This window comes from Lachnellula hyalina (genome assembly GCF_007821495.1).
Source record: "Lachnellula hyalina strain CBS 185.66 chromosome Unknown contig00004, whole genome shotgun sequence".
Classification (NCBI taxonomy): Eukaryota; Fungi; Ascomycota; class Leotiomycetes; order Helotiales; family Lachnaceae; genus Lachnellula; species Lachnellula hyalina.
Window position 1 is genome coordinate 120,221 of NW_022157118.1, and position 15,547 is coordinate 135,767.

Sequence of the window (15,547 nt, forward strand, 5' to 3'; positions counted from 1 at the left end):
TTGACATCTTCTCACCTGCAAGTTATTATCTGTCTGTTTTGAATGTTGCAACAATTGACATTATATAGCTCTTCCATATCTTACACGAGCCAACCTTTCATGCGCAATACGAAGCTTTCCTTCAGAACCCTTACGAAGCACGCCCCTCCTGGCTTGCGGTTCTGTATGTAATACTATCACTCGCGATGACCAGCTTGGCTAGTAACGATTCGTTTTTTGAGGATTTCCGCTTCGCACCTGGTTCTGATCCGTACGCCAATATTCGAGCACTTAGCAAGCGGTATCAAATATTGACTATGAAATGCTTAGAGAAGCAAGGTATCCTCTGGGGTAGGCACAACGTTCAGTCGCTTCAAGTCTTGATATTGCTGGGATATGCAATGAGCCACAGTCACGAAAAGATATGGATCTTGCTTGGCATGACTTATAATGTGGCTACAGGTCTCGCCTGCCACGTCGATCCTTCCAATTTCGACATGAATTTCATACAATGTGAGGAAAGACGTCGGTGTTGGGCAGGTCTTACGATGCTATACACAATTCACAATGTACTCCTCGGCACTTCAGACCCAGGACGGCCTATAAATACACGTCAGGTTCAATTACCACTGGACGCCAATGATGTGGACATCACAGCTGAAGGTATTGTAACAACATCAAACAATGGTCCTACACAGTTATCATATCTGCTCTTCAAGTTCCAGCTTGATGACTTGACGGCATCAATATGTTCCGAAATCTTCGATAGTAGCACTGTTTCCCAGGAGGCAATCTCCGCACTCGACCAAAAGATATGCTTCATTCAAGAATCCTGGGATGCCCGATATGCTACTGATTCGAACAATCTTCCACTTTCGGTCAATCATAAAATGCATCTTCATATCCTTCATGGCTATGGGTATCAGCTGTTTCTCTTACTCCACCGACCTTTTTTTGCACAATCGACAAGCGGACTTGAAACACCAAATGAAAGCCAGATTCGGTGCATTGCTTCAGCACAAGCGCTTTTAGATATCCATCGATTAATCCACGAGACGCCCGAGTATGAGCCTTTCCTATGGTATTCGAATGAACTCGGGAGCTTTCACGCTTTTCACGGTGCAGTCGTCCTCGCTGTGGCTCTATTAATGCCTATCTTCGAAGCGCAGCATCGAAAGTTCAGAGAAATACTAGAAGATACTACGCTGAGATTCAAAAGATTGCAGGGAAGAAGTGTGATTTGTATGAAAGCAGTAAAAGTACTGGACAGTCTACTGTTAGCATGCGACTTGATGCCATGGGAGCGACATTCACTGACTATAAAGTAGGGCTATCATATCCAATCAGCCATCTCAAAGTAGCAAATTTCCTGCTTCGACACCAGATCCTTTATCCTTGCTGATGCTCCAACCTGATCAAGCTCTGAATAACGCCAGAAACACTAGCAATTTGACAAATATGGAGAATTCTCAGAAATTAGAACATTTGGCGCCAAGGCTACAGCCACGACAATGGATAAACCCATATTACATGGCTTGGGTATGTTGTGAAACAAAGCTTAGCGGTTTTAATTGTATACTAACCATCTTCAGGAGGAATGGGACGAGTTCCTGCCTACAACCTTCTTGCCTGATTCTATGCAGTAGCCCAAAAAGGAGCTTTGCTTGTTCAACGAGCAACTCTAAATTCTCTAATGCTTCAATTTCAGGTATCTTACAGATTATATAACATAGAAAATATGAAGAATATCACCCGATTGGTAGAATAGCAGACTCCTGTGCATATATATACGCATCGCTCACAGACGTAAATAGGAAGAACAGCCTGGCTAAATTAGCAACGAAAACGTTCATCGACCATAGAGACTTACGCTCAATACCTAAACCTCTTCCCACAATAGCTTCTTGGTCTTCTTCTGTCCAATCACCATTATCATCACCACGGTATACCAAAGCCAGCTTCCCCAACGACAGTGCCATCATAGGCTTCATGGGAGGACAATCCACCAATTTAGTCGGACCAGCTGGGTTTTCCTCCCACCCATCTCCCAGGCGTTTGAAAGGTAGAGCCCAATCCCCTCCATGGATCTGCAATAGAAGATTGTCGCTACAAACTGTCCCATTATGAAAGCATTTCCAACTCGCTTAATACCACTCCAGGAAACTGCATCCCCTACTGCGTAATGCAATTCGGAGTTTACGATAGATGGTGGAAACTGAAGCCTTCATGGAAGAATGAGAGTTAGTATGCCTCCCCTTGATACACTGGGTGATATAAATGCTCACGTGGACTGTACGCTTATATATCCATGCTCATCTAAGATTTCTCTAGGGAGGAAATTCGTGTTGGCGTTATGTGGTAGATTCGTGCATACGACTTCGTCTGCCACAATAGAAGCGCCGTTAGATAGTGCGAGAATAGTTGTATCGTGGCCCTCGGAGGGAGTCTTCGTCTGCGAAACTACTCTGCACCCCAGCCACACATCAATGCCGAGTTCCTCCAGTCTCTCAGCGGCTTTCTGCTTGAATGACACTGGAAGCGGTTCCGCGGCTAGCAACGTTGGGCGTGATTGTATTAAGGTGACGTTTATCTTAGGGAACATAGTTTTCATCTCAGCGGCGAACTCGACTCCGACGGCTCCTGCAACTATATTAGTACTGAGACGCCATACCCTACTGCTGTGACCTACCACCGCCCACAACAACAACTTGTTTCGCATCGCGCACGCGTTATATATGGCGATCTACATGTTGCAAGTATTCGATCTTATGTAGCGCTTCTGGTACTATAGGCCTTCGTCTTTGCGTTCCGGTGGCCACAACAAGAAATTCGTATGGCATTTCTTGCGTTAAATCCTCATCGTATTTGTGATACTTCCCACTCTCGAAGCTACATCTATGCTCAAAGCCCTTCCCTAGACGATACGCACATCTTTCTCGAACTGTGGAATATCCTTGAAGCAGCGCCATGCTTCTTGTGCAAAACTCAAGGATGACATGACGAGCGGAGACCCCATTGTATGATCTGGCAAGTCAATATAAATGAAGCTTCACATCAAAGCTGGAGCAAGACCTACATATTCCATCTCTTTCATCCAGTATCGTGATCCGCGGCTGTGCCTTGGGTAGATTTTCCAGCTCTGGCGGAAGCTCTGGCGAGCTCATTTGTGCTCCTCCCTTCATCAAGTTCAAGAGATTGGTAGCAACGGATAAGCCGCCGTAAGAGCCACCAACGATCAGGATATGAGGGCGATAGAACCTTTCTGGACTGAACATTGTAGATACTTGGCTAGCTTTCGGTATTCGAGTAATGGGATCGGTCCTAGAAGCTAGTAGCAGCCTGGCTGACGAAGATATATTGGAGAATAGACGATTTAAGACTCTGGGTTTGAACATAGCATCTACTACATGCAACGAAATCCGGATGCTTTCGCAGGTAAGTGGGGGACATCAGGCAATGTCAGATGCTAGCGAATGCAGCAGAGAGATATGCACATTTACGTCCATGGACGATTCGTGTTCTTGTTAGTGGCATGGCGGAAATGGCGGCGAAGGAGATGTGAATTATTAGCTCGGTGATTTAATCAGATCAATCAGATATCTGCCCGGATCTGTGGGTATTGGTTGCCTTGTATCTTATGATCGCCTGGACCCCTGGGCCCTGATGCGTCCCGGCGACCCATATATCTTGATGGCAAACGCCCGAGAGCCGCAACTTGGTCCTAAATCCGCGGTGGGTCGCTGGTTGTAAGCCACTTATAGTACTGCGTATATCCCGAGTCAGTCCCGACCTGTCCACCCAGCGCGCTAGCGGAGATGGCGGCCTTTACTTGTAATGGCCCCATTCTTCTACTCTAGTGCCGCCATTTTTATATCCATTTTTTTATCCCATTTTCAAGGCTAATCAAATTTGTCTTTTGCGAAGACGAAAAGTCCATGGTCGTCAAATCCGTTGCTAGGACAACAAACAAGCAATATATGTTTTTTTAAAGCTTGAAACTTTAAATCTACCAATGGTATTTATTTCATATATAAACTTTCATTTCACCGTATATTGTTTGTATTGGGCTATTGAAGTTTTGATATGTTGGGCCGGCCGAAGATGGATGGATTGGCCTCGTTTCAATGTGGCAATGTCGTTTCGGGGTAATCTTTAAGTTGAAGAAGGTGAGCTAGATATGTGAGGTAACTTACATCTTACCCTACCTAGCGCGAAGAGCCGCAATGTTTATTCTCCGGTGTCTTTCATCCGCTTGCCATGCATATATTCGCTGTTTTACTTGTGCCGGGGTTTAACATGACGCCGAAATTTCTTTGCCGTGAGTAGGGGTTTTTTTTTTTGCTATGCTCTATCTTGGAAATACTGGAGCACTACCTAAGGTTTGTAAGCTATGGTATTGAGTCAGCTTATCAACTTGCGGGTTGTCTATACCGGCGGGGAACGTTAAAAATGCATCTAGTATGAGGTGGAGTGCATATCACAAGGAAACGAGTTGTAAGCCCCCTTTTTCCCTCCAAGGTATATAGGTGCTGTGTCCCTCCTATTAAGCAGACCCTTTCTCCCTAAGCTTCACACCGAGCATCTTTACCTCACCGAGCTTTTTGATCCACGACATTGGGGGGTTTGGAAAGCCAATCATTCACAGACGAATACCGAAGACAGCATTCATGGAATCCATGGCGTCCACGCTGCATGAGTCCGACTCACCCACTGTCTCCAACGTGTCCATCTCAGAGCCTCATATTCACAACAAAACACCTCATTATAGCCCGTCAGGATTCTGGGACTCTTCAAATAAGCGATGTCGAAAATATCAACCAAGCAGTAGTTGAAAAGCCACTTTTCAAGGAGAAATCTCACCAGCATGTATGGTCTTACAAACGCTGGTTGAATGACCACGAGGAACGCTCCTCTGCCGGAAACATAAAGAAGAAACACCTTGCACTGACTTGGGACCGATTGAAAATTACGGGGTCGAATTCAAAGGCAGTTCTAGGCGCTGATATACTTTCCTATATCAACCCGCTAGAATACATCCGTAGTGCTGGGGGTAAATCTACGCTCGTAAGCATACATTTTTTCAAGTCCCTCAAGGGTCGAAGTAACATTTAGTAGGAAATTTTGCACGAAGTCACAGGCCAAGTTCTACCTGGAGAAATGGTAAGTAAAATTTAATATCCGCTCATGTTCTTCAGGCTTACTCCTTCTAAGCTTCTTGTACTTGGCCGCCCAGGGTCAGGATGTGCTTCGTTTCTCAAAGCAGTCACCAACAAACGTGCAAGCTTCAAGGAGGTCAGTGGAGATGTTTGGTATGGAAGTATGAGCCACGAGGGGGCGGACAAATACCGCGGAGCTGTTCTTTATAATAACGAAGGTAATTTTACAAGCCCATTTGTCCCATACTAGCGAATTACTTGGCTGACTATATAGATGATATCCACTCGCCTACCTTGACTATCAAACAAACACTTGCAACAGTTGCTCACAGTCGCGTTGCAAGACATCATCGGTCTACCGGGAAAAGGTCTGAGTTTGTCAAAGAGACATTAGAAGTAGTTCCCAAAGCATTAGGGATTTCTCACACTGCCGGAACGTTGGTAGGTAATGAGTTCATACGGGGCGTTTCCGGTGGAGAACGCAAACGTGTATCATTAGGTGAGATCCTCGCAGCCAAGGTAAGTACTATCACACAAACTCCTAACAAACAGATCTCAACTAACTCACAAAGGCGTCAATAATGTGCTGGGATAATGCCACACGTAGCCTTGATGCGTCTTCCGCGTTGGCCTTCAACGAAAATCTTCGTCATCTCGCAGACGAGTCCAACGCCACCATTTTGACAACTCTTTACCAGGCAGGAAACCGCATCTACGATCTCTATGATAATGTCATGGTTCTCGATGAAGGATACCAGATATATTATGGTCCAAGGTGGGCAGCTCAAGGTTACTTTGAAGCTATGGGCTTTATATGCCCTGCCGGTGCTAATATTGCCGATTTCCTTACCTCTGTAACTGTCCCTACGGAGCGTCAAGTGAGGGATAGATTCCACGGTACAGTGCCAACCTCAGCCAAAGAGTTTCACGAAGCCTATTCTAAGAGCGACATTGCCGATATGATGGGCAAGAAAATCATTCCAGCGACAGAATTTCACGAAGAGACCAAGCAAATGCACGCTGCTTACAGAGAAGAGCAGCCAAAACATAGGAGTCCAATACAGGGCTCATACAAAATAGGTCTCTTTCACCAGACTATTACGTGTGTCATCAGGTAATTCCCAGCTCTGCATCTTGGAAGTAATACTAAGCCCAAGTCAGGCAAACTCAGATCTTGTTGGGAGACCCATACTCTATGATCATGCAGCAACTGTCTTCTCTTATATTTGCTCTTATCTCTGGCAGTTTGTACTATAATTTGCCAGATACGAGTGCTGGTCTTTTTACCCGTAAGTTCTGGCTCGGGGGTTGCTTGGATCCTGTTTAACGATTCTTAGGGTCCGGAGCCTTGTTCTTTCCGATTGTTGTGTTTAACGTAAGTACCCGTTATATCTACCCTCTTCATGCTTACTCTTGCTAAATGTTCATGATAGATTGTGGGCATGGCTGAAGTTACCGCTTCATTCATGGGAAGGCCAATCCTGGTCCGACACCGTGACTTCAGTCTCTATCGACCAACAGCATTTGTCATCGCACGAATGATCACTGATATCCCATCAATCGTCGCCCAAGCCACAACTTTTAGTATAGTCTACTACTTTCTGTGCGGTTTTCAGTCTGATGCTGGTAAATTCTTCACCTTCTGGGTCATGTACATCATCCTTGCCCTTGTCTTTACACAAATGTATCGATTCATCGGCTCCGCATTTACAGCCTTCGATAACGCAGCTAAGGTCAGTGGGTTTTGGGTTGTAATCCTGATGCTCTATGCTGGATATTTTATCCCGTATCAAACCATGCACGTTCCGCTCTTCTGGCTGGCATGGCTCAGCCCAGCTTTTTACGCGTATGAGTCGTACATGGGCAATGAGTTTGGCGGGCTATTCCTTTCGTGCACAGGACAACAGTTAATCCTCAGCGGCGCTTCGTATAACAATACCTCCTATCAGGTTTGTGCTGTTGCAGGTGTGTCAAACGACGGTTTACATGTCGTGGGTAGCGATTACATCACTCAGTCATACTCTTTTAAAGTCGACCATATCTGGCGTAATTTCGGTATGTCCAATCTTTGTCCATCTATTCAACATGTATACTTACTTCTCAGGAATTCTGGTCGGCTGGTGGTTTTTCTATGCTGTTGCCACGGCCATCGCACTCGAGCGACCCCACCACAACTCAGGCTCCTCGTCTCTAATCTTCGCGCGCGGCAAGAAGCCAAAAGACGCATTAAGAAAATCGGCAGACGAAGAAAACCCATCCCAGGGTCCGGGAGCGCAGAGCACTGTGCCGCAGTCGAATGAGCTCTCCCTTGCTCGAAACGAAGCACTCTTCACCTGGGAAAATCCGTCCTACACAGTTTCAGTCCCTGGTGGCCATGGCAAACTCCTGAACGATATAACCGGATGGGTGAAGCCTGGAACTCTAGGCGCTCTCATGGGAAGCTCTGGAGCAGGCAAAACCACTCTTCTCGACGTTCTGGCGCAACGAAAAGATGCCGGTGTTGTGGAAGGATCAATCCTGGTAGATGGGCGGCCTTTACCTTTCAGCTTCCAGCGCTCGGCTGGCTATAGTGAACAGATGGATGTTCATGAGAGCACAGCTACCGTCAGGGAGGCCCTAGTTTTATCAGCCCGTCTTCGTCAGCCGCGCGATGTTCCTGATGAGGATAAAATCACGTATGTGAATAGTATCATCAAGTTGCTTGAAATGGAAGATATTGAGGATGCTTTGATTGGAGGTAAGGACGTATCCCCCAATTGAAGTAGATTACCAGCTGACAGAACCCTCTTTCAGAACCCGGTGCAGGATTGAGTATCGAACAACGCAAACGAGTAACAATAGGTGTAGAGCTTGCTGCAAAACCGAGTATACTGCTCTTTCTCGATGAGCCAACATCAGGACTAGACGGGCAATCAGCGTTCAACGTTGTGAGATTCCTCCGCAGACTGACAGCCGCCGGACAAGCGGTGCTTTGTACAATTCATCAACCATCGGCCACTTTTTTTGAAGCGTTTGACACATTGCTTCTCCTAGCCAAGGGTGGAAATACTATCTATTTCGGAGAAAGTAAGACATGTTATATCCTTATTCATGGAGACCATCTTCTGACCCTTCATTTTATAGCTGGAACCAATTCCGAGACACTGTTAAACTATTTGGCAGTTAATGGAGCTCCTTGCCCTCCTGACGCCAATCCGGCAGAGCACATCATTAATGTTGTCTCTGACAAAGCAGATTCCGGAGACATATGGGCCGCAAACTGGCTCCAATCCCCCGAGCGCACCGAGTGTCTCACTGAGCTCGCCGCCTTAAAAGCAGACGCCTTGAGTCGAGAGTCAACAGTCAAAGACAGCGAGGGTGATTTTGCAACTTCTTTGATGACGCAGCTTCGTCTCATTACCTCAAGGCAGCAGGCAGCACTATGGAGAAATCCGGTATGTCTAATCTATTACGAGAAGCTATAAATCATCCTTACTTATTATCGGCAGGACTACGTGTGGAACAAAAATTTCCTTCATGTCTCATCAGGACTAATGACCGGCTTCAGCTTCTGGAAACTTGGGAACAAAGTCAGCGATCTGCAACTGCGTCTTCTCTCTGTATTTGGTTTCCTGTTTGTAGCGGTAGGAGTCATAAACCAACTACAGCCCCTCTTCATCCATAACCGCAATATCTTCGAGGCCCGAGAAAAAAAGGTACGTCTGTTACATGTATATATGTACATAGTCGGTGTCTAATAAAAGCTACAGGCAAAAATGTATAGCTGGCTAGTATTCATTGCCTCACAACTGATCGCCGAAGTACCATACTTAATCGTCTGTGGGACCATGTACTTTTGCACTTGGTACTTCACCGTCGGCCTTCCCATCAAAGGCAGCACGTCCGGCCAGGTCTTCTTCACCATGATCTGTAAGTATCACATCAGATTCTCCTGATATATGCTAACACCCAGCAGTGTACGAGTTCCTCTACACCGCAATCGGCCAAGGCATAGCCGCCGTCTCGCCTAACTCCTACTTCGCCTCTCTCCTCAACCCTATCATCTTAGGCTCCCTTTTCATAAACTTCTGTGGTGTGCTAGTTCCGTACAACCAGATAGTGGTGTTCTGGAAGTACTGGCTTTACTGGCTTGACCTCTTTACGTACCTTGTTGGCGGACTACTCACGCAGATTTTATTCGACGTGGATGTCACGTGCGCAAAGAGTGAACTAGCATCTTTTACGTCGCCTGCAAATATGAATTGTGGAGACTACATGGCCACGTTCTTTGAGACTGGTGCTGGGTACCTGGTGGATAACTCGACGTCCAGTTGTACTGCCCATATAAATATGGCTCGCAGTATGCAGCGACCATGAATCTGAATGCGAGATATTATGGATGGAGAGACGTAAGTCCTTGTATACACGAACTTTGAAGAACAGCGGCTGATATTTCTAATTCTAGACTGGCATTGTGGCATTATTTTGCTTCTCTAGTTATGCCTTCGTTTTTCTTATGATGCGGATTCGTAGCAAGAAGACGAAGAGTGCGAAGTCGGAGTAGAAGCAACGTTAGCAAAGTGTTGAGAAATAAGCGTTACTGTTGGTATCACAAGGTGATCACTTCACTACACGTGTAGGTCCGTATTTGATGGTACTGGTGGTTTCATTGGTTGTTGGTTAGCTAAAGTGGTGGTTGTAATGCGAAGAGGTTATCCCCATGCTGACTAAGCTAGATTGGGTCACTTGACTGGAAAGGCTCCCACATTATTCCCCATACAGTTACAGATGTGATCGCTGTTAGGGACGATTCTAGGTCTAGGTTAAAGCTAACCAAGAGGTCCAGATTAGGACTTATCCAAATCTTTGGAAGGATTTTTTTGTTAGTAATTTATATTGCGAGAATAGCTATAGGAGCAAGTAACCAAGTGTGTAGTGTGGTATTATAGAGGAATATCGGTATAGGAGATAATTTTCATTCAAAACGCTTAGCTCTATTTTGTTATATCAAAATTGTATGCTATTCTCCTTCAAGAATACTTGCAATTGATATAATGCGTGTAGGCTGGACAGTCCTATTCCTAGAACATGTTTCTCGAAGCCAAATGATGTTATTATATATAATTATGAAAAGACAACCCTAGGTGGGGTAGGTGAGCAGAGTCTGTCTAAAAGCGAGGTAAATTTAACAGGTAAGATTATAGCAAAGGTAACCCTATACCTAGTTTCCAACTTGTAGTTACCTGTAGATATTCTTTGACAGGTTTACCTATTTCAATTTTCATTTAGCTGATTAAGCATATAGGGGGATATTAACTTGATGTTTCTGCCTTCGGTTCTATAATAGGGTCAGAACCGATAGTACCGGAAATCATCGACATAATGTGAACTTTCTTGCTGCAGTCAGAGAAGCAAATGTAGTGACCATTATGACTCCAAGCCCATTGTTCGATGCCCAGGAAACTTTTGGAGACGTGGAGATTCAAGAGCTTTCCCCGTTTGGTCTCAAACAACCGCACTGTTCCGTACTCCGTACCACAGCAATAGAACCGGCCGCTTGGCGATGCTGCAAGTACTGTAATAGAGTCGATCCTTTGAGAAGCGCTCGTGGACTCTATGAAGCTCGGAACAATACTTTCAGTCTCGCTTCCACTCTCAGTCACTCTTCTTGTTTGCTCTGCATATCGCATCAAAGCTTTCGGCTCCCAAGCGGATCGCACTCCTCCTAGTGGCTACCTACTCCCGGATATACTATGCAGCAAACAGCTAGATTACCGCCGAGCCCCTGTTTTGGTCTATAAATATAAGAAGTCTACGGTACGTTCTATCTCTGAGGGTGAAGAGCCAATAATATCTACCTGCGTGTACAGGGGTATATTAGCTTAAGTTGGTGTTGCATGTTGGAAACTGGGAGTCGATCACACGTGGCCTTCGAATAGAAATCAAAGAGGGCCAACGGCACTTTCCGTTATCTTCACAGGGAACCCAGGCGTCAAACATGACACTTTCGTGGGGGACTAAAACAGTGGTCACCAACTGGGCAACAGAGTAACAGAGTGAAAAGACGGAGATCTGATGGCTTTACAAGTACTAGATGAACATAGCATCTTGGGAGTTCATATTTAGCAAGGATTGCCACGAAAATATTGTACAGTTCAAACCCTACGTCGAACCTCTACCAAGACTTTTGTCCACATTAAATGTACAATTAAGTATGCCAGAAATAGCCCACCATGGTGATTATCCACGTTGAGTCTGCTTCTTCTGCGCTCTCTTCATCTCCTTCTCCTTCTCCTTCTCCAAATACTTCTTTTGCGACTTAGCATTGAGGCCCTTCAGTTCTGCATCTCGCTTCTGCTTCTTCACCTTCTCACGTTCGAGCTTGATCTCTTCAGCTTTCTCCTCATCGTCTGCCTTTTGTAGTCTTCGGATGGCGTCGTCGCGGGTTGTGCGGACCTTTCGGAGAACTTCAGGTCGGAAGTGAGCCGATTGGACGAGAGTGTCGGTCAGGCGGAGGAAGTATTGGAAGATGGGTAGGAGATTGGTGTAATCGCCGGAAGATGGGAGTCTCATTGAAAGGTAGAGGCGCTTCTTTGGGATGGTCTCGTCGAGCCTAAGCAATAAGAAGTCAGTAAATATTATGAGATATTAAAACGGACTACATGTACTTTGAAGGTTGGTCAATGGGCTGGTCAGTGATAATGATATGGTCTAAAAGTTCTCCGGCGGATTCAACGGCTTTGATAAGCTCGGGGGTAAGCAAGAACTCTGTGATCTCGGAGCTCTCGCTCATGATAGTTGCCCAGTTTGGAAGTTTTGGGTGATCCTTGGTAGAAGTAATTGAGACATCGTATCGCTCGCCGCGCAGCTGCTTCATGGTCTCCTTGTTGACAATGGCCCATACGAATCCATCATAACTGCTCTTGTTATCCTTGCGGAGCTCATGCGCGCCTGGAAGCTGACCTGGGACGGTAAGAGACTCTCTCCCATCAAAGGGATACAGGATAGCCTCAACGCGCTCGACTGGGGCAGGGATGCTGTCAAAGAATAGACTTGCGCCGTACTCGAAGGCCAGGGTCAGAGGGCTGTAGCGCTTGAGGAGAGTCAGGTTGACATCGAGGAAGGCAACATTCAGTCGCCCAGTCGCATAAGTTGAGAATTCCTGGGGAGACTTTTCTTTCAACAGATCTACGGGCAGCTGGAGGCTGTCCGTCGCCAATGTCTTTGACAAGCCTTCGCTCTCTTCCTCCGTTGGGACCTTTCGGCCACCAAATCCAACGAGAGCGAATTCATTCTGAAGAATTGGCGCATGTGCAGTAATCCAGGCCTTTGCCCTTTTTCGGTTGGAGCTTGTGCCGTAGAGATGGATAGCAATGATGACCAGGAGGATACCGAGAATCACGCCTTCCTGCTTGAAGTCACTCAAAGAGTGTCGCTCGTGGATATTGTACCATTTCGTGAAGGGAACAGCACTGCTACCAGTTGGAACGGCACCAGCACCAGTGAAACTGGCGACGGTGGGGACGGCGGCGAGGGGAGTGGGAGATGGGTCTGGAGCTCCCGCAAAATCCGCAAAGTCTGTGATAGGCAATTGATTAGCAACAGATCTTCTAATGCAATACATGCGCAAACATACCAGAGTCACCGGCCGGAATTGGCGACGCAGATGGCTTGGATCCTCCAAAGAGGCTGTTGAATAGGGCGGCCATCTTGACAATTGATGAGCTGAAGGGGGAAGCTTCGTGGCCGTGGGAAAAGAAATGGGGTCCAGTTTACACTTGATCTAGTCGTAATATGGTTAGACTACTTGTAATACCCTTGTAAAATTATCAGATCTCGTTATGTCAGGCACTTTTACGTATCACTGTGACAACATGGATCGGATTAATATACCGCCGATTGTAAACATATCATGGAGTCTCAAGCTTTGCCCTGGATACGGCTTTTGCTTAATGAAGACGACAATAGCGAAAGGTAGACTCTATCAGCAATTTAAAATGTACAGGTTCTAATATCATATAGTAATCCTCCTTATATTTGTGCCCATCTCGACAGGTACGTGGACAAGTCCTTTGTTTACACCCCTGGAGAGCGCTCTTCCGAGTCTCCTGCTGCGTTTTACCTGAGCACGAAAATTATGAATTTCAAATCTCTGTCTTCTGAGACTTTTTCGAGTTTGAACCAGCTCAAATTGCTCTCAGAGGGGGTTAGGTTGAAAGTTTGCTACTACCACGTGACCATATCATTACCCAGCGGAAATTTGGAAAAGGGGCAAAGCCTCAATCCTTGTGGCACTTAGACTCCACCTTCTGAGTGAAAGACTTTTGCAGAGCTTAACTTCGACGAACACTTCATCCGGTTTCTCGCCTGTTCCTAAGTCTTAAACACTATGCATAGCATTCTCTTTCTTCTCCTAGAAAATTGAGAAGAACATTCCCTCTTACTTTCCTTTCCTTGTTTGTACAATCACCCAGACAACATAATACTAACTGAGGAGATAGATCCCAAGTCTCTCATTTTACTTACTGTAATAAAGTGGACATAGGCAAATGGGTCGGCCTCGTACCTACGGCGCGAGGAAGACGCATGCCTCTATCGCCGCATCCGCTCTCTTTGGTAGCATATCGCGCAACAGCCACCACACCAAATTTCCTGCATCACCAGAACGATCTGCTCTTGCGGATATCACATCAGCAGTAATCAATCTAAAGCTCGACGGTGATACTGAGAATGAAGACAAACGGGTTGGCCACAACCACGACGATGATGATGATGACGAGAGTAAGTCGTATTTAACCCTCATGTTCCCTCGTCTGCTGATTATTTAACAGACTCGGAGACCCTAGAGGATAGGGAGAGTGAAGAAGGTACGGCGTTGCGATTGAAGGGTCTTATTGTGTACTGAATGTTCAATAGGCTCCGAGGGTCTAACATTGCAACTCGATGAGAATGATGAACTCGAAACGGAAGACGAAACTTCAATATTTAACAGAAAACATCAGCACTTATTACCACTTATCACAGCCTACGGCATCGACACCGGTCGAACATTGACAACCCATTCCTGGGCTGACTTACTTCCCTCAGACTGCACCGTAATCAAAATAGCAGAAGCCTCATACGCCGAAGTATACCGCATCACAATCCCATCCGGCGAAACCTCAATCATAAAAGTAATGCGCATCCAATCCCCCTGTGACCCAGCCTCCAGCGCGAGCGACACCGCCATCAGAGTGGAAAACATCGTCTCGGAAGTCAGGATCATGAATACACTTACCGAGCTCCCAGGCTTTGTTCGCTTCAAAGACGCCCATATCATCCTTGGTCGCTCCGTGCAGGCATTCATTGATGCGTATGAGCACCGCGAGGAAGTCTGCAAAGAAGGCCGAGAATCGCAGTTTCCGCACCCGAAGCTGTACACAGACGCATCGGAATTTCTGGCCATCGAGTTGGGAGATGCGGGGTGTGTGTTGGAGGACTTTCCAGTTACGAGTATTAAGCAAGTTTGGGACATCCTTCTAGGGACTATTTTGGCTCTTGCAAAAGGCGAGATGGCGAATGAATTCGAAGTGAGTCGGATCTCTCACCAGCTGTCTATTACATAATGATTGGCGGCTAATCATCCATTATAGCATCGAGATCTCCACGAAAACAACATCTGCGTCTCCGTCTCCCCCACTCCATCATCTGATCACACCGACACAGACACAAACCCCAACCTCAAACTAGGACGTGCAGGAGTCAAGACGACACTCATAGACTACGGCCTATCGCGCGCTAAGCTGCAAAACGGCACTGTAGTATTCCTCGACCTAGAAGAAGATCCCATGGTCTTCCAGGGCTCAGAAGGGCATCCGCAATTCAACGCTTATCGTCGGTATATACCCCCTTTCCCTTATCCGTCCCCACCCCTATTCCAAAAAAGAACTTGCAACATATACATAATAATTCTTTTTTGATACTTATGGTTCTGTGTTCCTCATTACAGTATGCGCACGAACCTCATAACAGGCGAACGAACCGCCAAAACAAAATCCTGGCACCTCTCCAAAACCCTTTCGCCCAGCACCTCGTGGGGCGAATACACCCCTTACAGTAACGTGATATGGATTGGGTATATGCTAGGGTATCTCAAGAAAGCTTTGAAGAAAAGCGAAAGCAGTCGTGCTACTCCGGGTGGAAATGGCCGTGGTAAAGGGAGTGGGGGTGGGGGTAGGAGCGGAAAGGGAAGTGTGCTGGGGCTTTTCAATGAAGAGACAAAGGGATTGAGTGGGCGCTTGGATTTCAGGACTAAGGTTGAAAATGGGGCGTTTGGGACGGCGACTGATGTGCTGTTTTATTGTGTGGAGAAGGGGTGGGTTAGTGAGGTGCAGGCGGAGGAGTATGGGGCTGATGTTTCGGGTGTATTTTAGGGTTAGTGGGTGGACTTGGGT

The 15,547-nt window shown here is 46.3% G+C and overlaps 3 protein-coding genes across 3 annotated transcripts; 2 read left to right on the plus strand and 1 right to left on the minus strand.

Moving 5' to 3' along the window:
• Positions 1–4,671: 4,671 nt before the first annotated feature.
• abcG9 (ABC transporter G family member) lies at positions 4,672–9,491 on the plus strand (the record flags this gene model as incomplete). The annotated part of the gene is made up of 14 exons (XM_031145320.1): positions 4,672–5,043; positions 5,095–5,139; positions 5,191–5,353; positions 5,410–5,654; positions 5,708–6,249; positions 6,297–6,424; positions 6,473–6,510; positions 6,569–7,190; positions 7,240–7,872; positions 7,929–8,201; positions 8,259–8,569; positions 8,624–8,830; positions 8,885–9,044; positions 9,091–9,491. 14 exons carry the CDS (start codon positions 4,672–4,674, stop codon positions 9,489–9,491), a joined length of 4,140 nt encoding a protein of 1,379 aa, XP_031009545.1.
• Positions 9,492–11,354: 1,863 nt separating this feature from the next.
• Positions 11,355–12,823, minus strand: YNR021W (UPF0674 endoplasmic reticulum membrane protein; the record flags this gene model as incomplete). The annotated part of the gene is made up of 3 exons (XM_031145321.1): positions 11,355–11,727; positions 11,783–12,692; positions 12,751–12,823. The coding sequence occupies 3 exons, from the start codon at positions 12,821–12,823 to the stop codon at positions 11,355–11,357; spliced, it is 1,356 nt and encodes a 451-aa protein (XP_031009544.1).
• Positions 12,824–13,663: 840 nt separating this feature from the next.
• On the plus strand, positions 13,664–15,526 carry Haspin (putative serine/threonine-protein kinase haspin-like protein; the record flags this gene model as incomplete). Its single annotated transcript, XM_031145322.1, has 5 exons — positions 13,664–13,895; positions 13,946–13,981; positions 14,031–14,683; positions 14,747–14,991; positions 15,103–15,526. 5 exons carry the CDS (start codon positions 13,664–13,666, stop codon positions 15,524–15,526), a joined length of 1,590 nt encoding a protein of 529 aa, XP_031009530.1.
• Between the last annotated feature and the right edge of the window lie 21 nt (positions 15,527–15,547).